We start from the raw sequence: 23425 nt of genomic DNA on the forward strand, positions 1-23425 counted from the left end.
ACCTGCAGGCCTCACACTTTGCAAACATATAGCTACTGCTGGGGAGAGGGGGGGAGATAAATGAAAGGGTTGCTTAATAGAGAGAGGGAATGGTAAGGGAAAGTAAGCATTCCGGTTACACGGAAAATGAGCATGAATGCAACATCAGGATTTGTTCTTCTGTATTAGACAAAATCCTTTTTCTAATACTATTACCTGTTGCCTTTGGATGGTTTCCCACACACACCCCTATTCTAGGGGGACCAGGAGTTTCTGTTTCTGCAGGCTGACCTTCTTGAGTTACGCTTTCCCCATGTTTTGCTGCTGGCAAAGGTTCTATAGAAGAGTCATCACGATGAAGTACAAGTCGTTCTTACTGCAGTCATCTGGCCCAGGCTGTTCTGGTTTCTGAGCCTGTGAATGACCCTGCCTGGATCAGTCACTAGTTAGTGGCCGGACCAGACAGGCCAGCCTATCCTGTTTTCATCTCAAGGCCTGATATCTGGAAGGGGATCAAACCCAGAACGTTCATGTGTAGAGGAGTGATAGAAATGTAGCCGTGTTAGTCTGGTGTAGCTGAAACAAAATACAGGACTATGTAGCACTATGTAGCACATGTGTAGAGGCTGTATCACAGCAGGCAAGACTACCAGAAAATGCTGTTTCGCTAAGGGGAGGCACTTCTCTATCTGGGCGCAACAAAATCATTTCTCTCCAGAGACAACAAATGCTCTTGCTGTTCTCGATTCCGCCTCACTCTTGAAGTTGGACGTTCCTATTAACTTGCTGATGGTTCACCTAGCAGCAGGCAGTGCCTTGCACCCGCGGGTAGGGATCTAGTCTATTTTGACTCCTGCCATAACAGTCAGTTTCTGCAGGGTTTCACTAGGTCTTTCCCACATGTGACGCCAATAGCTAACTTCAGTCTTGTGCTCACTGTTTACTAAGCTGCCCTTCTGGACTGCTGGCCATGCACTCAATGTTCCACTTCCATACAAAGGTCACTTCCTTGTCATCCTCCCATCAGCCAGGACATGGCCAGCCAGCCATATGGAACTTTTCATAAAGAAAAGGTAGCCTCAACCCAAAATTCATCCCTGTAGTAATTTCTGAGTCCCCATCACTCAGTCAGCTCACTGGTATTCTTCCCACCGGCTCAGAACTCCAGTGAGGAGAGGAGGTTTCACTCAGTGGTGGATCAGCTCTGGCACTCGGCCAGCACAGAGTGACACCGATTAGAAAAATGCGTTGACTGTTTGTTGCTATAGCAGAGTGACCACAGGAACAAGTGATACCCACTCAGAGACTCTCTACCTGGTTTTCAATCCTCCTTTACTGCTGTCAATGCATCCCCCTCCCCAGGACAGCGTAAGGGCCCGATCCACTACCTGTCATAGGAAGCATTAAACTTTAGTCCAAGACTCTTCTGCAGATGCAGCTTTCGAAACATTTATACACCTGCATCCCTGTGCCCCCCCCCCCTCCTATTTGACTGCGGCTTATCAGTCACCTTGGTGTGGAATACACAAGGATTGTGCTCAGAGAAGAAACATAGGTTGGTTCCTTGTAACTGGTGGTTCTTTGAGATATGTGATCCCTTGCTGTTGTCATCCACCTGCTCACTTTCCTCTCTGCTGTGGAGTGGAGTCAGAGTAGTAAAGGGACTGGAGAGGCAAGTGGTCCACAGCTCCCTTGATAACCCTCAGTGCTGAGCACAAGCAGCTGCAGGACACAGGCACAGACCAACAGACACTGCATGCAGAATGTCCCGATATCCGGTGCACATGGAATACAGCAGGGACCAGAGGCCTCAAAGAATAAATTAATGGGGATTACCTATCTCCTAGAACTGGAAGGGACCTTGCAAGGTCATTGAGTCCAGTCCCCTGCCTTCACAGCAGGACCAAGTACTATCCCTGACAAATTTTTGCCCCAAATCCCTAAATGGCCTTTGCAAGGATTGAACTCACAACTCTGAGTTTAGCAGGCCAATGCTCAAACCACTGAGCGATCCCTTCCCCCCTCACAGGAAAGTAACTTCTGTTCTTATAGCTGTGATTGAACTGTCCAGCTTAACGGGCTACTGCTGTTTTGGGGCCGCAAGATCTGCTGAGCAGTCCAGGGTGTGTTTTCAGTCACACGTCTTTCCTTTCAGTTGTTCAGCAATAAAATGGTTATTGATAAATGTGGAGGCTTCCTCCAGGGCCAAAGCAGCGTTAACTGCTGTGCTGCTAATTCTTCGCTTTTTGCCTCATTGTAGAAACTGGAGAAGAAATCATCGTCTCCTTCTACAGGAAGCCTGGAATCTGGCAGTGAGCCAAAAGAGAAGTTATTAAAAGGAGAAAGTGCTCTACAGCAGGTTCAGTGTATTGCTGGTAACATCACCTGTTGTGATTGTGGCCTGGCAGATCCTCGCTGGGCCAGTATCAACCTCGGAATCACACTGTGTATTGAGTGTTCTGGGATACACAGGTAAGTAAGCCCTTCCCATGCGTCATTTCACACAGCATGGCCAAGGCATTACTGTGTTCGGACGTGTTTTCCCCTCTTGTCATCTGCTCAGAGGCCAGGGTGTAGAGACCCCTGCACACAGACAGAATTAAGGCAACAGCTTAATCTGCAAGAGGGACTAGTAAGCCTGTCTAGCATATGACACTATGTTAATGTACATTAGTTATGTATTAATGTGGGGTTGTTTTTTGTCTGTTTAGGAGTCTAGGAGTCCACTTTTCAAAAGTTAGATCCTTAACACTCGATACATGGGAGCCTGAACTTCTAAAGGTATGGTAATCCTTTGAGACAAGCGTTTTCTAAAAATGATAGTGATAAGTTTGTAACAGGAATTGAATTTTCTATCTAATTGTTGGCCTAGAACTAGTACTTGGAAAAGAGTATTGGCACTGAACAATTAGTAGAGGGCCGAGTAGCCTTGGAAAGTGAAAGAAGATTATTGTATTTTTTGTATTCACAGCATTTTCAACCTGATTTAAGCACAATAGCTAATGAAATGTGAGTAGCGAACCCAAGCCCAATATTATCTGAAAACATGATTCCCAGGCTTCTCTTGGTATAGACAATTGATATTTTCGAGACATTACTATAGTTGCTTCAGATATCCTGTGTGTGTGTGTGTGTGTGTGCGCGCGCGCGCTGAGGGTGGTGGTGATGTGTATGTACGTGTTTATCAGAATGGTGTGATTAAGATCCAGTGCCATGTGACCTGAACAGGAAAAAAAATGCTTTATACTTTTGTGCAGTTGAGTAGCTGGTCCAAAGCATTTGTTTCTAGCTAGGATGGTTCACAAATTATTGGGCTTTACTGCTTTTCTGCTACGAATGAATGACCAGGTAAAAATAGCAGCAGAGAGGAGGGTGGATTTCATTGTGTTTGTGTCTCCAATTTCAACCTCAAATGTGTCTATTTTATAACTAAATAGTCCCTGCCCCTTGGAAAGCCAGGTTTGCAGTCCAGGTCTGAGGGTCAAGCTGCATTTTCCCCTGCCAATAACAGTTCTGCAAGTAAAATTCTGCTTGCAGTGACACCTGTGCAGCCCTTGTACTGTCTAGGGGCTTGGACAGGTGTAAGTGTCTGGAGCGGGTTTTGCTGTTGTACGAGATGGACTAGAATGCAGCATCCTGCCTCTTACCAGGGTATGACATTTTGTATGGCTGAGGGAATAAAAGGAGAAGAATGATTGCGCGAGAAGGTGGTGTAATTTTTACATGATCTCTTTTCAGAATGGAATCACACTTGAAACTCTTGCTAGTCCTGTGATAGAGCAGTGTGCTTTTTTTGTTTGTTTTTTGGTTCTGGTCATTTACCAGCCCAAATAACTTTTTTCATCCCCTCATTTGGAAATCTGTTCCCTCTTATTCAGCATTCTTGTTTCATCTGCACAAAATTAGCTTTCTCCTTACAAGGTTTGTCAAGGAACTGTTGTAAATGAGAGATGTTAAGAGACCCAAGCATTGTGGAGAGGGGCGAGGTGTACTTTTCATGCTGGCTCTGTGCACACTGGGAATGTTTGGCAACAAGAGTGCTGTCAACATGCAGAAGTCACCAAAAGTGAAAACGGTTCAAACTGTTTTTTCTGCTTCCCCTTGTTGACGTTTCATTGCTAGCCCCCTGTCGACAGAGCAAAGCATTGTGGGTAAGCATCCCACAGTGCAATGCTGTGGGAAGGCAGAGCTGCTCTGTGAGCTCTCGATGCTGAGGAACGTCAAAGCAGCACAGCAGTCTCTCCAGCCCTCCCCCTGCAGCAGAAGCTTGCCTGCTTCTGGGTTCCTAGCAGGGCAGAACAGGAATACTCCAATGATTTGATCTTTGTTTGTTTCCCCAATGGAGCTGCCCACTCAGCTGCCAGACACTTCCTGGAGCTTTGAAAAGGAGAGGGGGCGTATGCCTGCAGGGCAGCAGAGATTACAACACACTGAGCACAGCCATCAGGGCAGGCATTGTGGGATACAGGCGGAAGCCAGTTCTCTCCACAAAACAAACAGCAGAGTCCATGCTGGTTTTTTGTTGACAGTAAAGGGAGGGGGAAAGACAAAAGTCTCTTGCAGAGCTGGAAGTTTTTTGTCGCCACATTCATCTGACGAAGTGGGTCTTTGCCCACGAAAGCTTATGCTCCGACACTTCAGTTAGTCTATAAGGTGCCACAGGACTCCTCACCACTATTGTAGTGTAAACTCTCTTGCTGTTTTGTCATTAAAAGGCAGGTTTTGATGACAAAACCTGCCCGTGTAGACAAGGCCTTGAGAGAGAATGCCTTTCATAACATGCTGATATTTTCTTGTCTTGTAGCTGATGTGTGAATTGGGGAATGGTGTCATCAATAGAATATATGAAGCAAAAGTTGAAAGAATGGGAGTTAAGAAGCCACAGCCTGGAAGCCAAAGGTAGTGATTTACTTTGGTTTTATTGATCTTCCTTTAACTAGTGCCGTAAATATTCTCCATTTAAACTCCTCACTATCACTTAGCACAAGCAGCTGACTTGTGCCCATTTGGCACCATTGCTCCATGAGGATAAGTGCCTAGTGGCTTTCAGGTTCTCTTCCGTCTCCACTGTGGAAATCCCCTGCGGAACAGCCTATTTCTCTGTGATGCCATTCAGCAGCCCAGCATTAACTGGGGCAAGCAGTGAAAAGTCTGCTTTTTCTGAAATTCTCAAATCTAACCTGGTGCATAGAAACTACTTGTGGTGGAGGATAACGCTTCTGTGTTCTCATCAACCAGCTCCTCCCTTTTAGTCTTCTGCTTAGCTCCTTCCATCCTTTCCAGCCGTAGGCTGTGTCTCCACTGCAGATCTTACAGCAACACAGCAGGACCTCTGCACTTGCTGTCAGTTCTCCTGTATTGCTGCTCTGTGCCGTTGGAAGAGAGCTTGCCTGCCAGCATCACTAATCTACCCCCAATGAGCAGCAGGAAAGCATCTCCCACCACCATAGCACTGTCCACAGTGGCGCTTTTGTCTGTGAAGTTTCTGTTGGTCAGGGGCTGGGTTTTTTCACATCCCTCACCAGCAAGAGATTTGCTGACAAAAGTGCTAATGTCAGAAAAGCCGGACTTTAGCCTCCTCTGTGTCCGCAAAGTCTGCCTCTTTCTGTTCAACTGCTTCTGCTCCATCAGTTCGCATGTACCTTCATTTCTCTTTCAGCTCCTCCTCTTCGCTGCCGGCAGGGTTTGTTGCCACCCTCGCTCTTGTGGCGAACCTGCTTCTCTTCCCCTGCCTCCCTCCCAACAACTCTTCCCTTGTTCGCCTCTGGAGCGCTCTCCATCTCCAGCACAGCTGCCATTAGCCCATCCCTCCTGCTTCTGCCCTTGTGAGCACATACTTGGTCCCTTGGACACAGTTTGCACAGATCCCTCCAGGTGCCTTCTCATTTTCTCCCCCTGCCAAGGACACTGTGACCTTCCTTTGGCCCTTTCTGGTATTCTCTAGCTCTTTGCCCAGCCCAATCCTCTCCTTACTCCGTCGGCCACCCTTCTCCTGCACTGATGCCGATTCCCTGGTTTTCCCTTTTCCCAGTCCCCAGCCCTTAACCTAAGCAACTTCGACTTTTATGCTGATAACCGTCTGACTCCAGAGCTACTCAATTCCTCGCCTGCAGCTAAGAAATACACCTAGGCTAGTTACCTCTGCCAGTCCTCTTCACAACACAGTGCTCTGTCCTGAGCAAGCCGCGTCAGGGCCAGTGTTCCCTATAAGCCATGCCCGCCCAGTGCACAGAGCCCTGAGCCTCTGGCTGGGCGGGGCTGATTAATCACCTGTGAAGCTGTGGTGCCACTGCACAGCTTAGGGGAACACTGGTCAGGGTTCCTTCCTTCTCTGATCACCTTGCTGCGGTCAGTGCTGGTCCCCTTCCCCCACTTTCCGTGTCAGTCAGGCTGCAGGCATGGTGACGTCTCTCTGCCCTCAGATCTCCCTCCCCTCTCCTGACTCCGTGGCTCTGGCCTCTTGATTGCTGGCATCCACCATTCTGGCTGCCAAACCAAACATCAGCGCTGGAACTTTCCTTGCTCTCACGTCCTTCTTGCCTCTGCTCTCACCCTGCAGAGTGCCACTCGTGGAAGTCTTGTGGGAAATCTTACTGTGAGTTCATCCACTGTCCTCAGTGCTGCTTTGTTCCTGGCCCCCCCCACTACTTCCAGGGGTGCTGTTTGAGGGTTTAGGGGGCCAGTCGCCCCCCCCCCCCCGCGTTTGAACCCCTGATTTCATGCTCAAGGTCTGCTTAAAGCCTGTGCCCTGACTCCAGAGAGAGTTTGTAAATGCGACAGTTTGGGCTGCTTGCAGCTTTGCCTTGGGGACAGGGAGTTTGTTAAAAGAGAGGAGGGCAGGGGGACTCGGAGTAACAAAAGGATGGTTATTCAGGTAACTAAAGGAAAACATTGTGAGTGTGCTGCTTACAAGATGTGGGGAGTGTAGGAGTGAGTGTTGTGCTGCAGGGATCTGCATTTGGATCGCTGCTGTTAAACTTCTCATAAATGTTCTCGAAAAGGGGGTGGACAGGGACTAGTCCAGAGCTGACTGCCAAGAGTTACAAAGGGATCTCGCAGAACAGGTGAGTGGGCAACACAAGGGCAGATGGAAGTCAGTGTTGATAAGTGCATAGTAATGCACATGGGAAAATATAATCCCAACTACAGATACAAAAATAGAGTCTAAAATAGTTGTTAGCACTCAAGAAAGAGATCTTGGAACCCTCGTAGATCAGGGGTCTCCAAGCTTTTTAAGCACGAGATCACTTTTTGAATGTAAGTGCGATCGAAGAGCTACCTCACACCCAAATACCCTTGTCCCACCTCCTTTGTGCCCCTTCCCCGAGGCCCCATTCCTGCTCACTCCATCCTTCCTTCCTCCCCCATCCTCCCTCATTTTCACCAGGCTGGGGTGCAGACTCTGGTCTTGGATTAAGGGATCTGGAGTATGAGGGGCTCTGAGCTTGGGGCAGGCAGTTGGGGTGCAGGAGGGATGCTAGGTACAGGCTCTGGGAGGGTGTTTGGATGCAGAGGTGCTCGGAGCTCTAGGGCAGGGACTTGAGGTGTACACGGGGGTTCATGACTGGGGTAGGGTTTTGGGATGTGGGCTCCAGCTGGGCCCTGCTGACCTCAGGTGGGGGTGCAGTGGGGCTAAGCCAGGCTCACCCCTGCCCTGGCCCTGGACCACTCCCAAAAGCAGTCAGCAAACTCCCTCCCAAGTCCTGTTGTGTCCCCTCTCTGCTCTGTGGAAATAGGATACAGAATGAGAGGGGGGGCACCCTGACATCAGCCCCCTCCTGTCCCTCCCCTGCCCAGCAAGCAGGAGGCTCCTGAGGGGACAGCTTCAAGGCAGAGGGCAGGAGCTGTGCAGCAGTAGGGGAGAGGCAGCTATGTGCTGGCACTTGATAGCCTCTTGGCCGAACCAGTCGGGATCCCCTGGCAGAGGCTCCAAGATTGACCAGTAGATCCCGATCGACTGGTTGGTGACCACTGGTCTAGATAGTTCCCTGAAAACATCTGTTCAATATGCAGTCGCAGTCTAAAAACTAAAAAGCTATCAGAATATTGGGAATCAATAGGAAAGGAATAGATGAGACAAAATACCACATTGCATCTACATAAAATCATTGTATGCCCACATCTTGAATACTGTATGCAGATCCGGTCACCCCATCTAAAAAAAAATATAGTGAATTTGAAAAAGGTACGGAAAGGACAACAGAAATGATTAGGGGGTAAAGAACAGCTTCTATAAGAGGAAAGATGAACACAACTGGGACTTCTCAGCTTGGAAAAGAAATTACTAAGGTTGAGGGGATATGTTAGAGGTCTAGAAAATCATGAATAGTGTGGAAAAATAGAATAAGGAAACATTATTCATTCCTTAATTAACATAACTCAAAAAGCTGAGCCAATTAAATGTATTTGTGTGCAGCAGCAGACAAAAAAGCAAATAGAATGATGTTAGGAATCATTAAAAAAGGTAGCGAGAATAAAACAGAAAATATCTTATTGCCTCTGTATAAAACTATGGTATGCCCACACCTTGAACACTGCGTACAGATGTGGTGGTCTCATCTTTAAAAAAAAAATCTAGGCATTGGAAAAGGTTCAGAAAAGGGCAACAGAAATAATTATTGGTTTGGAATGGGTCCCATGTGTCGAGAGATTGAGAAGACTTGGACTTTTCATCTTAAAAAAGGAGAGACTAAGAGTGTGTCTACACTGCATTCCTCTTTCGAGAGAGGAATGCAATGCAGCTGAGCAAAATTGCAAATGGAGCACGGATTTGAATTTCCGGGGCTTCACTTGCATAATCGCGTCCAGGCGCTATTTTGAAATACCCTATTTTGAAAAAAGAAACGCTGTCTAGACGCAGTTATTTCGAAAGAAAACCCTCCTTTTGAAATTAGCCATAAACCTCATTTTATAAGTTTATTTTACGAGCAATTGCAAGGGAAGGGACTGTGAGGGAGACCCTCGAAAAACAAAACAATTAAAACCAATATATATATACTTTCCCATTACATATAATAACAATAAACAATTATTCTCCTTCCCATAATAATTCCCTTCAGACGCCACCTTATCTCGGGATTCTCCCTAGAGTCAGCATTCCATCATTATCTCCTAACGCAAGGCGAGAGCAAAGCTGGCCTGACAGTTCTCGTGGGGTGAGGGTTAGGTCCATTCCTCACCATTCTAAAATGACACCACATAGTCCTTGCTTCCACAACCTTAAAGACTAACAAAACATGTAGATGGGATCATGAGCTTTCGTGGGTACAACCAGCTGATACCACACCTACCTGTTTTGTTAGTCTTTAGGGTGCTGCAGGACTATTTGTTGTTTAAGTTGTTCCAGTTACAGACTAATTCAGCTACCTCCCATAAAAGTTCCTGTTTGTCTCTGCCACACGTGCTGTGTACCTGGGGAAAGGACCCGGAGGTCAAGGAGGAAAGTTATGTAGCATCTGCCTGGCATCATTCACAACTCCAGTTCTTATAACCCCTCAAATTTGCCAGGCTTAACTTTAATATTTTAATAATTAAAAATCTAACTGGCCAATTTGTATTATGTGTCTGTTACATGCATAAAGGTGCAAGTGCACAGATCTATCCGGCTCCTGTACATTCTTGTAAATATTGAGCTGGGTTTTCTTATAACCAGGGCTTGCTGAGCTGCGGCAAGGCCCGCTCGCCAGTCACGGTGTCCGGTGATCTGTGCATGCGCAGCTCGTTCTGCACATGCGCAGATCGCCCGAACCCGGCTCTTCCAGGTTGTAATCTACTCGCCATGGGCGAGTAGATTACATAGTTTGTCAAGCCCTGCTTATAACCATGTTTTCATTTACTCACCAGTCTCCAAAACTTTTCTCTTGGGCTACAGCAGGTGCAGGTTTACTTCCAAAGTGAACTTTAAATCTGTTCAAGAATTTTGCATTTCAAAGAGCTGGAAAATATTGTCTTTAAAGAAAGACTATTGTACATGCAAATAACTGAGGCTGAGCTGCAGTAATTTGCTAATGGTTTTCATGTGAATGAATGCACCATTACTATGTGTAATACAGTTAATGTAACTTCACTGATGTGTGTCTATGCCAGGCAGGAAAAAGAGGCTTATATCAGAGCAAAGTATGTGGAAAGAAAATTCGTGGAGAGACAGCCTGCATCAGTATCTCCTCCTGAGCCTGGCCCAAAAGTTCTGCCTCTCAGTCAGGAGGAAAAGAGGCTCAGCGGCACTGAAAAATCCCCTTTGGCAGGTGAATATGATGAACTGCTTCTCTCTCTGCTCCTCTGCCTTTGTATCTATTAGCATGTTCTTTTAAAATATGCTATTGGTATTTTTATTTACTGAGTTGCTGTCTCCATAAAGAGAAGCCAGGACTGTGTCTTGGTTGTTCAAAGTCTATTTTAGAGACACGAGACAAATATTTTAATGTGACTTGCCCTGGACTGTTTGATTTTAAGGGGGAAGAGCATCTTAAATTCAGAAATGTACTAACCACAGTCTTTCCTCCTAAACTTTCCCAATAACTTTCTCCTGCCCTTTTCCCTCCTTGCTGCCTGCTTTGTGCTTTGCTAACTTGCATGTCCCCAGCGGTTGCTGTAAGTAGCGACGAGGTGAGGCGGGAGTCTCTGTTCTGTCCCGATGAGCTAGATTCACTCTTCTCCTACTTTGATACCTCTTCAAAACTGCGTGGTAGTAAGTACTCCTCTCCTGGTGGATTCAGCATCTGCACTAGTGGTCCCTTGTGTGGTGTGGCCATCCCGCTGCCTGTAGTCCATTGTCTCCCAGCTATGGCATTGCTTCATGTCTCCAGGACCTCATTTAAGCTTTTGACATATGCTGACCCTTTCCTTTTCTGAAATGGCTGCGGTTTGAACCACTGCAAGTGTCTGGATCAGAAGTGCAGTTTCAGATTATTCTTCTGAATACTCCATAGTTACTGCTGTCCACTTGCCAGTAACTGGTAATGAATTCAGGACCAAGAGCTTGCTTTCTTGTCGTGTCGTCTGTGAAAGGGGACACCGCAGCAGGGGGACTCTAACGTCTTTTCCTAAAACCAGCGCGAAGCAGTGACAGCGGGATCCAGCGCAGTGCCGATGACAGCAGAGAACAGCTCGCCTCCACCCTCTCCACAAACAGCTTGTGTGAGCCAGGTCTGTCTGATCTTGCACTTCAAGATGGGACTAAGGGGTTTCTTTTTCTGATTAAAAACATGCTAGTAAAAAGCAGACTGCGCGTTGCTGGTCGTAGTAAATACTGTGTATTACTGCGATTTTCCCCATCCCTCTTCTGTCCCAAGTGCTGTGTTAACATAGCTAATCATTCCTGAGAGTGAACAGAAACGTGCCTTTCACTTTTCCTCCCTGTTTGCCATCCTTTCTCCTTCTCAAGTGTGGGAAAAGGAACATTAGAACTTAAGAACGGCCACACTGGGTCAGACCAAATGGTCCATCTAGCCCAGTGTCCTGTCTGCCGACAGTGGCCAATACCAGATGCCCCAGAGGAAGGGAACACAACAGGAAATCCTCACATGATCCCATCCCTGCCACCCACCTCCAGAGAAACAGAGGCTAGGGACACCATTCCTACCCATCTTGGCTAATAGCCATTGATGAACCCAACCTCCATGGATCTATCTAACTCTTTTTTTAATCCTGTTTTGAATCTCTCTAGCCTTCACTGCATCCTCTGGCAAGGAGTTCCACAGGTTGACTGTGCACTGAGTGAAGAAAACCTTCCTTTTGTTTGTTTTAAACCTGCTGCCTATTAATTTCAATTGGTGACCCCTAGTTCTTTTATTGTGGGAATAAGTAAATAACTTTTCCTTATTGACTTTTTCCACACAGTCATGATTTTATAGGCCTCTATCACATCCCCCCCTTAGTCTCCTCTTTGTAACCTGAAAAGTTCAAGTCTTTTTAATCTCTCTTTATATGGGACCCGTTCCAAAAACCTAATCATTTTTGTTACCCTTTTCTGATCCTTTTCCAATGCCAAGATAATTTTTTTTTGAGATTAGATGACCACATCTGTATGCAGTATTCAAGATGTGGGCATACCATGGTTTTATATAGAGGCAATAAGATATTTTCTTTTTTATTCTCTATACCTTTTTTAATGAGTCCTAACATTTTATTTGCTATTTTGACTGCTGCTGAACACTGAGTGGATATTTTCAGAGAACAATCCACAATGACTCCAAGATCTCTCTTGAGTAGTTGTAGTCAAATTAGTCCCCATTATATTGTACTTATAGTTAGGATTATTTTTTCCAGTGTGCATTACTTCGCATTTATCCACATTAAATTTCACTTGCCATTTGTTGCCCAATCACTCAGTTTGGCGAGATCTTCTTGGAGTCCCTCACAGTCTGCTTCTGTCTTGACTATCCTAAACAGTTTGGTATCATCTGCAATTTTGCCACCTCGCTGTTTACCCCTTTCTCTAGATCATATGAAGAAATTGAATAGGACGGGTCCCAGGACAGACCCTTGGGGGACCCCACTAGTTACCTCTCTCCACTCAGGAAAGTTTACCATTTATTCCTACCCTTTGTTTCCTGTCTTTTAACCAGTTCTCAATCCAAGAAAGGACCATCCCTCTTATCCTATGACAACTTAGTTTGCGTAAGAGCCTTTGGTGAGAGATCCTGTCAAAGGCTTTTTGGAAATCTAAGTACACTGTATCCACTGGATACTCCTTGCCCACATGGTTGTTGACCCCCTCAAAAAACTGTAGCAGATTAGTAAGGCAGGATTTCCCTTTACAGAAACCATGTTGATTTTCCCCCAACACATTATGTTTATCCATGTGTCTGACAGTTTTATTTACTATAATTTCAACTAATTTGTCCAGTACTGACATTAGACTTATTGGTCTGTAATTGCCTGGATCACCTCTATAACCCGTTTTAAATATTGGGGTAATGTTAGCGATCTTCCAATCATTAGGTACAGAAGCTGATTTAAAGGATAGGTTACAAACCACAGTTAATAGTTCCACAATTTCTCATTTGGGTTCTTTCAGAACTCTTGGGTGAATGCCATCTGGTCCCGGTGACTTGTTACTGTTAAGTTTATCAATTTGTTCCAAAACCTCCTCTGACACCTCAGTCTGGGACAAGTCCTCAGATTTGTCACCTATAAAGAATGGCTCAGGTTTGGGAATCTCCCCAATATCCTCAGCTGTGAAGACTGAAGCAGAGAATTCATTGAGCTTCTCCGCTATGACTTTATCATCTTTGAGTGCTTGTTTAGCATCTCAATCATCCAAGGGGCCCCACTGGTTGTTTAGCCGGCTTCCTGCTTCTGATGGACTTAAAATACATTTTGCTTAAAATACATATTTTAACTATTTGCTAGCCAATAGTTTTTGGCTAGCTATTCTTCAAACTCCTTTTTGGCTTTTCTTATATTTATACACTTAATTTGACAGAGTTTATGCTCCTTTCTGTTTTCCTCACTAGGATTGGACTTCCACTTTTTAAAAGGTGTCTCTTTAGCTGTCAGTGCTTCTTTTACCGGTTGTTAAGTGGTGGCTCTTTTGAGTCTCTTACTATGTGTTTTAATGTGGGGCATACATTTACGTTGGGCCTCCATTTACTCTTGTCACTGGACCTTTTAATTTCTGTTTCACTCATTTCCTCATTTTTGTGTAGTTCCCCTTTCTGAAATGAAATGCCCCAGTGTTGGGCAGCTGAGGGGTTTCCCCACCACTGGGATGTTAATTTTATTACACGATGGTCACTATTTCCAAGTGATCCAGTTCTATTTACCTCTTGCACCAGATCCTGCGCTCCACTTAGCACTAAATCAGGAACAGCCTCTCCTCTTATGGGTTCCAGATCCAGTGGCTCCCAGAACCAGTCATTTCAAGTATCAAGAAATTTTCTCTCTGCATCCCGTCCTGAGGTGACGTGTGCCCAGTCGATATGGGGATAACTGAAGTCTCCCACTATTAACAAGGTTTTTAATTAGAGAGGCTATCAAATCTCCTTTAACATTTCATAGTCACAATCGCTACCCTGATCAAGTGGTCAATAATATACCCCTATAGCTATAGTCTTATTATTGGAGCATGGAATTACTATCCATAGAGAGTCTATGGAACGTTTTGGCTCATTTAAGATTTTGTCTTCATTTGATTCTACATTTTCTTTCGTGTATAGTGCCATTCCCCCACCAGCACGACCTGTTCTGTCCTGATATATTTTGTACCCTGGTATGACTGTGTCCCATTGACTGTTCTCATTCCACCAAGTTTCCATGATGCCTATTATATCAATAGCCTCCTTTAAAACTAGGCACCTCCAGTTCATCCATTTTACTATTTAGACTTCTGGCATTTGCGTATAAGCACTTTAATAATTTGTTACTATCTATCTGTCTGCCGTTTCCTGATGTTAGACTCTTTCTTTTGATTGTCTCATCTGATGCAACCCATACTTCCATCCTCTCCTCCTGCCTAGAACATAGAGCATCACTATTAACAGAACCTCCCCTAAGAGATGTCTCTGTCTGATCCACGTTTTCCCCCAGCCCCTAATTTAAAAACTGCTCTACAGCCTTTTTAATGTTACATGCCATCAGTGTGGATCCACTTTGGTTTAGGTGGAGCCCATCCTTCCTGTACAGGTTCCCTCTATCCCAAAAGTTTCCCCAGTTCCTAATTAATGTAAACCTCTCCTCTCTACACCATCATCTCATCCACGCTTTGAGACTCTGAAGCTCTGCCTGCCCACCTGGCCCTGCGCGTGGAACTGGAAGCATTACAGAGAATGCCACCACAGAGGTCCTGGATTTCAATCTTTTTCCTAACAGCCTAAATTTGGCCTCCAGAACCTCTCTCTGACCCTTCCCTACGTTATTGGTACCCACACGTACCACGACCACTGGCTCCTCCCCAGCACGACACATAAGTCTATCTCAATGCCTCGAGAGATCCACAACCTTGGCACCAGGCAGGCAAGTCACCATACAGTTCTCCCGGTTGCCACAAATCCACCTCTCTGTGTTTCTAATGATCAAATTTCCCATTACTAACACCTGCATTTTCCTAATGACTGGAGTTCCCTCCCCTGCAGATGTATCCTCACTGCGAGAGGATACCGCAACATCCTCTGGAAGGAGGGTCCCAACTATGGGATCTCTTCCCTCTGCTCCATTTGACAGTTCTCCTTCCCTGAGCCTTTCATCCTCCTTAACAGCACAGGGGCTGTCTGACTGGAGGTGTGACAGTTCTACGGCGTCCCGGAAAACCTCATCTACGTACCTCTCTGCCTCCCTCAGCTCCTCCAATTCATCCACCCTGGCCTCCAAAGCCCATACACGGTCTCTGAGCTCCTAGCACCGAATGCACACAATCGTCACCTGCCCCAGGGCAGGTATATATGCTACATTGAGTGCAATTAACAGAATAGCCCCCACCCTGCTGCTGGGCTCCTGCCTGCATTCTCTCCTGCAGCTACTTAGTTTACTGAGAGGGGTTGTAATTAAACCAGGAAGCTTTGTTTTTAGTTTAGTTTAGAAGTTTTAAAGACTGGCAAGTGCACCTCACCCCTTTCCAACTCCCCTGCAAACCTCCCCCTCGAAACTCCGTTAGCTGCCCCTCCCCTGGTCGCTGACTCGCGGGCTTTGTAATCCCTGGCCTTCCTGATAGCCCCGCCCCCTGGCTAAGGCTCGACCAATGAACAGAGAGTATTAGATTTCAAATCCTTTTTAAGACGTTCACAGCTTCCAAGTGCTGGCCACAGCGCACGGCCCTTCAGACAAACAGCTCAGCACTTGAATTACCAAACAGACAGACAGACACAAGCTCAGCACAGTTTCTTTCAGGCAACTAGCAAGTAACCCCTAAGCACAAACACAAGCACACCCCCTGCAGACAGCCACCTCCCTCAAGGGTCCCGTATTGGCTCCTCCGTCACCTGGAGAGCTCCCTCCCGGAACCCCTGTGAGCTGCCTCTGGCCACACAGGATGAGCTAAATCCTAAATGCCAAAGCAATACCAAGCTGGAATTTCCTTTGCTTCATTCAGAGCAGAGCTGTTTGGCTGCCCTCTGAAAGGAGGCCTCTGGCATCGAAGACTCTCACCTCTGGCTACCCACCAGTCATAAGAATTGCAGAGAAGTGTCCAGAGGAAGGCACACATGGCTGAATATATGTTGCACCCTTGTAGAAGGAATTCTGACTCATGCAGAAACAATGGGAATTGCATTCTCCCGGAGAGCTGAATGAATGTGCAGTTTGTGTTGGCATCTGGAAGCAGAGCAATGAAACCATCAAAGTTAGGAGTGCCTTTAAAAGTTGCTCTGAATTTCCCCAAAATACCACCATTAGCCCAACTAGTAAAAACTACAGTGTTTTCAGTGTCGGGGTAGCCATGTTAGTCTGAATCTACATAAACAACGAGAAGTCCTGTGGCACTTTATGCATGGCATCTGACCAAGTGGGTCTTTGCCCACGAAAGCTCATGCTCCAATAAATCTGTTAGTCTATAAGGTGCCACAGGACTTGTTGTTTATGCAGTGTTTTCAGTGCAGTCGGAAGACGGCCTGGGCCCAAAGTGCTCTTCTGCAGCGTGATAGGCACACCTGCCTGGTTTTCCCCCCTCGCAGACTCCATAGATATAGTCTAGAATCTTTCTGAAGGCAACAGCTCTTGTGGAGATCATCGATTGCACAAGTCCCTTGTGCGCAAATGACAGACAAACCATGTCCTCTGTACTCCAAAATGTCCCCAGCATTGACCGAATAGCACACGCAAGATACAGCCCCAGCACCCCTCACGAGGCCTCAGCTTGCCCTTGCTTTTGGAGTGCATCTCCTGTCTTTTTGCGGTTACGCAGCAGCTTGCTCTCATGCTCCCCCTGGGTGCAGCTCTCCAGCATGGAGATACTAGCCAGTAAGCCTCAAGGTCTGGCTTGGGAACTGGCTAGCAAACCTCTCTTGCTGCTTTTGCCCTCAGTCTTTCCCCCAGGAACTGTCGTCTGCTTCCCTCTGGGACCATGTGATAGCCCTGGTCATTGGCTGCTTGTATCTGCCTCTGCCTCCCGCTCAGGCAGCTCTGATTCACCAGGTCTCTCTCTGCATCTCCCTGGTCTGTTATAGCTCCAGCTGCTTTGGCTACATGGGAGAATCTTTCCTGGTTCGTTCACAGGAGCCAAGCCGCAAGTTGCACTTGTAATTCCCTTCAGTAGATAAGATCAGAAGGAGCCACTGTGATCCTCTAGGCTGCGCTCCTGTACCACCCAGGCCATAAGGCTGCCCTGCAAAGCATATCAAAGAGCCGCCCCTCCAGGCTTTGTGTGCGCTTTTTCTAAGTACCTCGGGGCCTGTCCGTGCTGCCTGGGCCTTGTAGTCAGGCTGCCCAACAGATTTACTGCAATGCAAACCGTGTGTTAAAGCAATATGCTGATGAACTGTAAATACGCAGGGTGGGTGCTTCAGTCACAGGGTCTCAGACTTCATTGCAGCAGGGCCCTCTTCTGACAGCAGGCCTTTCTGAAGGGCACCAGCGGGCAGGCCTGGAGCCTGAGCCTGTCCGCATCCTACCTCCCCAGGGGAGGGGAAGGGGGTGGGAGGCAAAGCCCAAGGGCTTCAACCCCACATTGAGGCCCATAATTTTAAGCCCAGCCTCCAGGACTAGAGCCCTTTGGAACCCAAACTGCTTCCATGTGCAGAGCAGCCGCACCTGCCCATTTCAGCCGTTGCATGGCTATTGGTGTGTGCACCGTAGTGACGCTAGGTGGTTACTGTGACGCCTGTTTCTGCTAGGGTAGCTTAATAGCAGCTTGCTGGGTATTGCTGGTGTGGATGTTTGTAAGGAGCGGGGGACAATAACATTTCTGGGCTGTGATTCTTGTTCTCCGAAGTCAGATGCAATAGCTAGAATCACGAGCAGCGTTCCATAATTACTAGTAACTTGGTGGTGGTAGATATTTTTGAACGGAACCACAGAGTGACTTTTGCTGGCTGATGGAATGTAGCTGTGACCATCTGTGTCCCCTGCTGGCAAGGTGATTCGGTGGCTCAGAACGCTGTTCTGCAAGGTCTGCCCTGCCACGTGCTAGCCACACACAGTGCTCGATCTCAGCATTGGAAGTGCGTTCGGTACTTCCCGAGAGCAAAAATGACAGGTCGTTAATCGTCTTTCTTTCAGAAGGAGAAAAGCGAGATCCTGCCGTGCCTCGTGATTCGACACAGCTCCGCCCAGGACTGCAGCTTTATCGTGCTGCCTACAAGAAGAATCTTCCTGATATGGCAGAAGCATTGGCCCATGGAGCTGAAGTAAACTGGGTCAATGCAGAAGAAAACAAAGCAACCCCTCTGATTCAGGCAGTCTTAGGGGTATGTGACTTACTGCCTCTTGATTGGGGGGGCAGTACAAATATCTCTGGGTAGGTGCTAACAGCCAAGTACTTGCTTTGCTGTCTAATGATGGCGTTTGATTTTTGGTGATGAATGACTATAAAATTACCTCCCTTGCTCATGAAGTTATCACCGAACGTTCTCCGTTACTGGCCAGACATGCACTGCCAGGGCTTCCATGTGATATCGGAGGCCAGGCCCTCTGGGAAGTAGGATTTGGCCTGAGTTCTACAGGGTTGAGTATCGAATTGGTCTTTTGTCTTCATTCCTTAGGGCTCATTGGTTACTTGCGAGTTCCTGCTGCAGAATGGCGCCAACGTAAACCATAGGGATGTGAAAGGAAGAGGACCCCTGCACCATGCCACCGTCTTGGGCCACACTGGGTAATGCGCTGCTGCAGTACATGTTGAACCACCACTGGTCCCTGTATTGGCAGTTCTACCTTCTTGCACTGCCAGCGTTTCCCGGCGTTCTCATACCTTGTTAAATACATTCAAGGCCACTCTGACTGTTATGCACAGCCTCTTGTCCTTGTCGCATTTTCATTCACAGCCAGGCTGAAAACCCAGCGTCCTTCCCGCAATAGCCTCTGTTCAGTGATCTTTTGAATACACTCCCTCACTCTCTTGCGTTACCCATTGCTGCTACCTCCTTAGGTGTGCTGCGCTGTGATGCTGGTGACCAGTGGCTAGAACTGGTTCAGAGGGGGCCAGAACGGTCCCTGGCTACTTCCTGCCAGCACACACTGCTCTGCCGGTGTAGTCAGACATTGCCGGGCACAGTGCGGCGCAGATCTATGACCGAGGCCCCTACATGCTACTACAACAAAATAAAGTAGAAAATAAGTCACCCCCCAGCCTGCTCCCTCCCTCCTGTCCAGACTTTGCACCCCCCCTCCATTTTGTCATCGTGGATGGTTAGCTGGTGATCCACGGAAAGGTCCGTGTTGAGCAGTGTGGGCTGAGAACCACCGCCCTAGAGCATCTGGCAGCAGCCTCCATCAGAAGACAGGATACTTCACTAGATAGACCCGTGGCCTGGTATGGCCCATATGGTCATTGTTTTGTTCGTGCCTTTGGCCTTACTGCATGTAGGGAGGGGGGATTGTAAGTTTCCATTCCCTCAACCTGATCGGCAAGGTGCGCCCGTGATATTCTTCAGTGGTTATCCTATACCGCCAGCTTATTTTTGACCAAGTAATGACTTTTTGCACTAGTGAAACCTGGGCATCATTTCCATTGAATTAATCAGATGGATTCAAGCGTGTTGCTAGGGCTTGTGTAAAATGCACTTGGAAGGGATTTGAGATGTTCAGATTATTTTATACTCAACTGTTTTGGATCCAGCTTATCTGTAAAAATGTTTGATTTTTTTTTTCTGGTGGAAATTAAGCAATAATGACATTTCTTTAATAGGCAAGTGTGTCTCTTTCTAAAACGAGGAGCAAACCAGCATGCAGCTGACGAAGACGGGAAAGACCCATTGAGTATAGCTGTAGAAGCTGCAAATGCGGATATTGTAACACTGTAAGTGTGTTTGATTAGGCTGAATTTCAGATTTTTCCTGTATTACTTTAGTCTGAGTCCTGTAAGCAGTTAAGAAATACTTAGATAGATTTCTGCGAGAATCAGTCTAGTGGGAAAGGCATAGTATTCACTGGAGGAACTGAAATAAGCCCTATGGTGTTTTTTTTTTTTTTTTACTGATAAAGCTCAGAAATGCTTTAAAGTTTTATCCTGGAGTGTTTTCAGTGCAATCACAATGACATTCCTGTCTTCTCCACACCACAGGTTACGCTTGGCAAGAATGAATGAAGAAATGCGTGAATCAGAAGGACTTTTTGGACAGCCAGGTCAATTCTCTAGTAACAACCATACTGAGATGCAATATAAGAAATGCATTCAGGAGTTTATTAGTTTGCAGCTAGGTGACTCATGATTTTTCACCCAAAGAAAACTCAAGTCGCTGCATACCTCAGTGTTTTCATAATTAACGTATATTCGTATGACGTTTGACTGAAGTGCAGTTTACACTCTAAACAGTCAAGTGTTCACAGGCTGAGCATGGAGAGTGTTTGAAACTCAGAATTGTAGCACTAATGTTTGCTGGCCCTCCATGTCTTCTGCTGTTACATTCGGCCAAACACAGGGCAGTGTCCAGCTGCAGCCTTTTAGATGGATGGGTTAGCAGCAGTCAAGGAATTAACCTTACTACAGGAGGAATGTTTGTCTTTAGCATTACAACCCCTTTTTCTGAGGCCCGCACAAAACAATCCTACAGAATCGCTATGGGCAGGAACAGGATCAGGAAGGCTTTTTGCATAAATCATGTTTATGTTGTACAGAAGTTAGACCAAACATTTACTTTTAAAGAGACATTTTTGTACTATAGAACTCACCCAGGACATTAGAAAACATTTATGTGCATCTGTTCCAATTGGTGTTAAGAAGCAAAATATCCCACATGGCAAGTACATCCAAATAATTCATGGGCAAATCTTACCTCTTACGCCTCATGTCTAAACTTGTATTTGGACAAACCACGTATATTACGGGGGACTTATTTAAACTCATGTTAAAGGAAAGCAATAATAGAACTGAAGTGGGTTGGCTGGTTTTGGTTAAATCTGACTTAAATGGCCACCAGTCAGGGAACTTAGTTAAAGGAAAACCATCCTGCTTCAAGGGCTTATTCCTGCAAAGTGCTAAACACTCTGGTGTTGGTCTAGCAAAACGCTTATGCCATTCACTTCTAAGTGATTGCTTGTGAATAAGTGCCTTGCCCGCAGATCAAACCATATACCAATATCTTGTAAGTATGCCCATAAATACCACATAATAATCCAGTATTCAGAAACCTAGCGTTAACAGACCTCCTCGGGGTGGATTTTCAACCTTGTGTATTTTCTTGGAATTGTGGTTTAAATTCATATAAAAGGCTTTGACGTTAATCAAAAATAGTGCAGGCGCTTCTGCTGAGTAAAGGGAAGTCCACCCCTTTGACTGCCCAACAGTTAGCCAGTGGCATTAACTGCCAGCGAGATGCATGCTATTTCATTGGTAGGCTGTGGGGAACAGCCTCCCTACCTAGTTCTCAATTCCATTTTCATTTTAAAGGGAAAGAAAGAAATGGCCATGTGTGTATTCTAAGGTGTGAGTGTGCTCAGGGAGCCATAGCTGTGCAAGCTGTAATGAGACTGTGGCTAAAAATAATGACCGCACGGTGGCACGGACTTCAGCACAGACTGTACAAACCTGCCTGGAACCCGTGGTGCCCACTGGTGTTGCTGGGCTGCACCAAAGATCCGTGTGGCTAGGTTGTGTTGGCTTCTTTTAGCTGTACCAGCTAGATTATAGTTACTGCTGGTGTGCTGACCTGAGCTGCATCCACACCTCCGACTGCAGTATCCACGTACCCAAGCCATGAAGTCAGTGAAACTACCAATTAGCTTCTCTAAGCACCATATTTTTGGTGTGAACACGTACAGTTGGTTTGAACTATTGAAGGAACATATACATTACTTTGCATGGTACAATGGGTCTTCCAAAACGTACTTAATATACAAAATACACATTGCTGGCGGTGGAAGCCATATACTCCATGGTACTAGTCCTTGTAAGGATGTTAAATTGCAGTTAATTGACTAGTCGAGTAGTCGACAGGCACTTCCGCATCCCGGGGTCAGCGGGCTCTTGTACATTTCAAAGGAGGAATGTGGAACTCCGTGTACAGCCCGGGCCAGCGGGAAGTTCCGCTGGCCCTGGCTGCAGGTGCATGCTTTGAAATGTACAAGAGTCCCCAGCTAACCCCAGGCTTGACGCGCTGCCCCTTTGAAATGCTGAGGCTCCTCTTTTGAAAGTGCAATCCGAAGAAGATATGCAAATTCCTGCAGAATTTGCATATCTTCTTTTGACTGTTCCCCGTAGTCTAGATGAACCCTATCTGAGAAGCAAATGCTTATTGGCTAGTCGACTAATCCTTACCATCCTTAATGCCTTGTGTAATACTTGAGAGTACTCACCTTTCGGTGCTACAGAAAGTCTGTTACTGGGCATCTGCCTCTCTCTTTCCTGTCTTCTGAACTGTTCGGTGTTGCCTTGCGTGTTGTTTTGTTTGGAATGGTTAAGCAGTGATATAGTATTTTTGTATTACAAATCTGCACTTTAGCGACAATTGGCTTGGAAAGGGCCTTTCCAGAGTTCAATGTAAAATGCTGTTTTACAAGAGGGGCAGTATTAAGTATTTTCAAGCAGCATGCCAACCTAAGGGACACTTTATTTTCCTTGTCTATTTTTGTATGAGATACTTTTTAAAATCCAGAATAGCCCAAAATATCTGTCTCCCTATATAAAAAAATGTTCCTATGGGATGACAGAGCGATGTCATCACGTCTCTCTGCGTCCTACCTGCCTTCTCCCTTCCTCCCCCCTCCCCTTTCCCCAGTGCTGAGGAGCCAGCCCCGCCATGCCGCAGCCTCCCTCCTCCCCAGTGCTCAGCGGGGAGCCAGGGCTGCCCTCATCCCAGCAGCCAGAGGGAGAGAGCCGAGCTGGCAAGGCCTTGGCCCGGCCTCCCTGCCCCTTTGGTGGCTGGGGGGAAAGCGCAGGGGCTGGCGAGGCCTTGGCCCGTTCCCTGCCCTACCCCCAGAGAGGGGGTTGGCAGGCATAGCGAGCAGGGAGTGCAGCCCCCTAGTTTCTTGCAGAAACAGGTTTTTTTGAGGCAGAACTAGAAATGTTAACTGCAATGCAGCACTAGTTTACCAATGGGATTGATTTCCTTTTATTTCTGCTGTGCTGTTAATTGAGTACATGCATTAGATGTGGTCAGTTCTTTAGTGTAGTTCTCCTGATGAATGATCAGGACTCCAGTTTTATTGTTTGCTTGCCTCTCAGTAGAAGTAATTAGAAGCTGCAATGAGCAAACATGCTGTGTGTGGGTTCAGATTTTCAAAAGTGCTTGGTGCTAAACCCAAAAACTGAAAGGAAGTTCCCTTTTTAAAATGTGCTAGTGATTGTGCTTATTTTTAGAGCTGGGGCAATTTCTGAATGACTACATTTTATGATGTAAGCCCTGCCGCTATTTCTATTTTG

At 46.5% G+C, this 23425-nt stretch overlaps 1 protein-coding gene across 8 annotated transcripts in view; it reads left to right on the plus strand.

The window, feature by feature from the left end:
- Positions 1-23425, plus strand: part of ACAP2 (ArfGAP with coiled-coil, ankyrin repeat and PH domains 2) — a 106416-nt gene that overhangs the window by 80521 nt on the left and 2470 nt on the right. For 6 of the 8 annotated variants that reach the window (XM_075938311.2, XM_075938313.2, XM_075938310.2 and 3 more), the window contains 9 exons: positions 2240-2451; positions 2691-2760; positions 4784-4878; positions 10066-10223; positions 11032-11124; positions 18130-18317; positions 18612-18721; positions 19754-19864; positions 20129-20190. In XM_075938311.2, the coding sequence (XP_075794426.2) occupies positions 2240-2451; positions 2691-2760; positions 4784-4878; positions 10066-10223; positions 11032-11124; positions 18130-18317; positions 18612-18721; positions 19754-19864; positions 20129-20190 (1099 nt within the window). Of the gene's footprint in view, positions 1-2239; positions 2452-2690; positions 2761-4783; positions 4879-10065; positions 10245-10555; positions 10667-11031; positions 11125-18129; positions 18318-18611; positions 18722-19753; positions 19865-20128; positions 20191-23425 lie in introns of all 8 variants that reach the window. The other 2 variants (XM_089780682.1, XM_075938317.2) reach the window with 2 other exon arrangements.

The sequence above is a fragment of the Pelodiscus sinensis genome, chromosome 10 (assembly GCF_052426305.1).
Source record: "Pelodiscus sinensis isolate ZL-2025 chromosome 10, ASM5242630v1, whole genome shotgun sequence".
Taxonomy (NCBI): Eukaryota; Metazoa; Chordata; order Testudines; family Trionychidae; genus Pelodiscus; species Pelodiscus sinensis.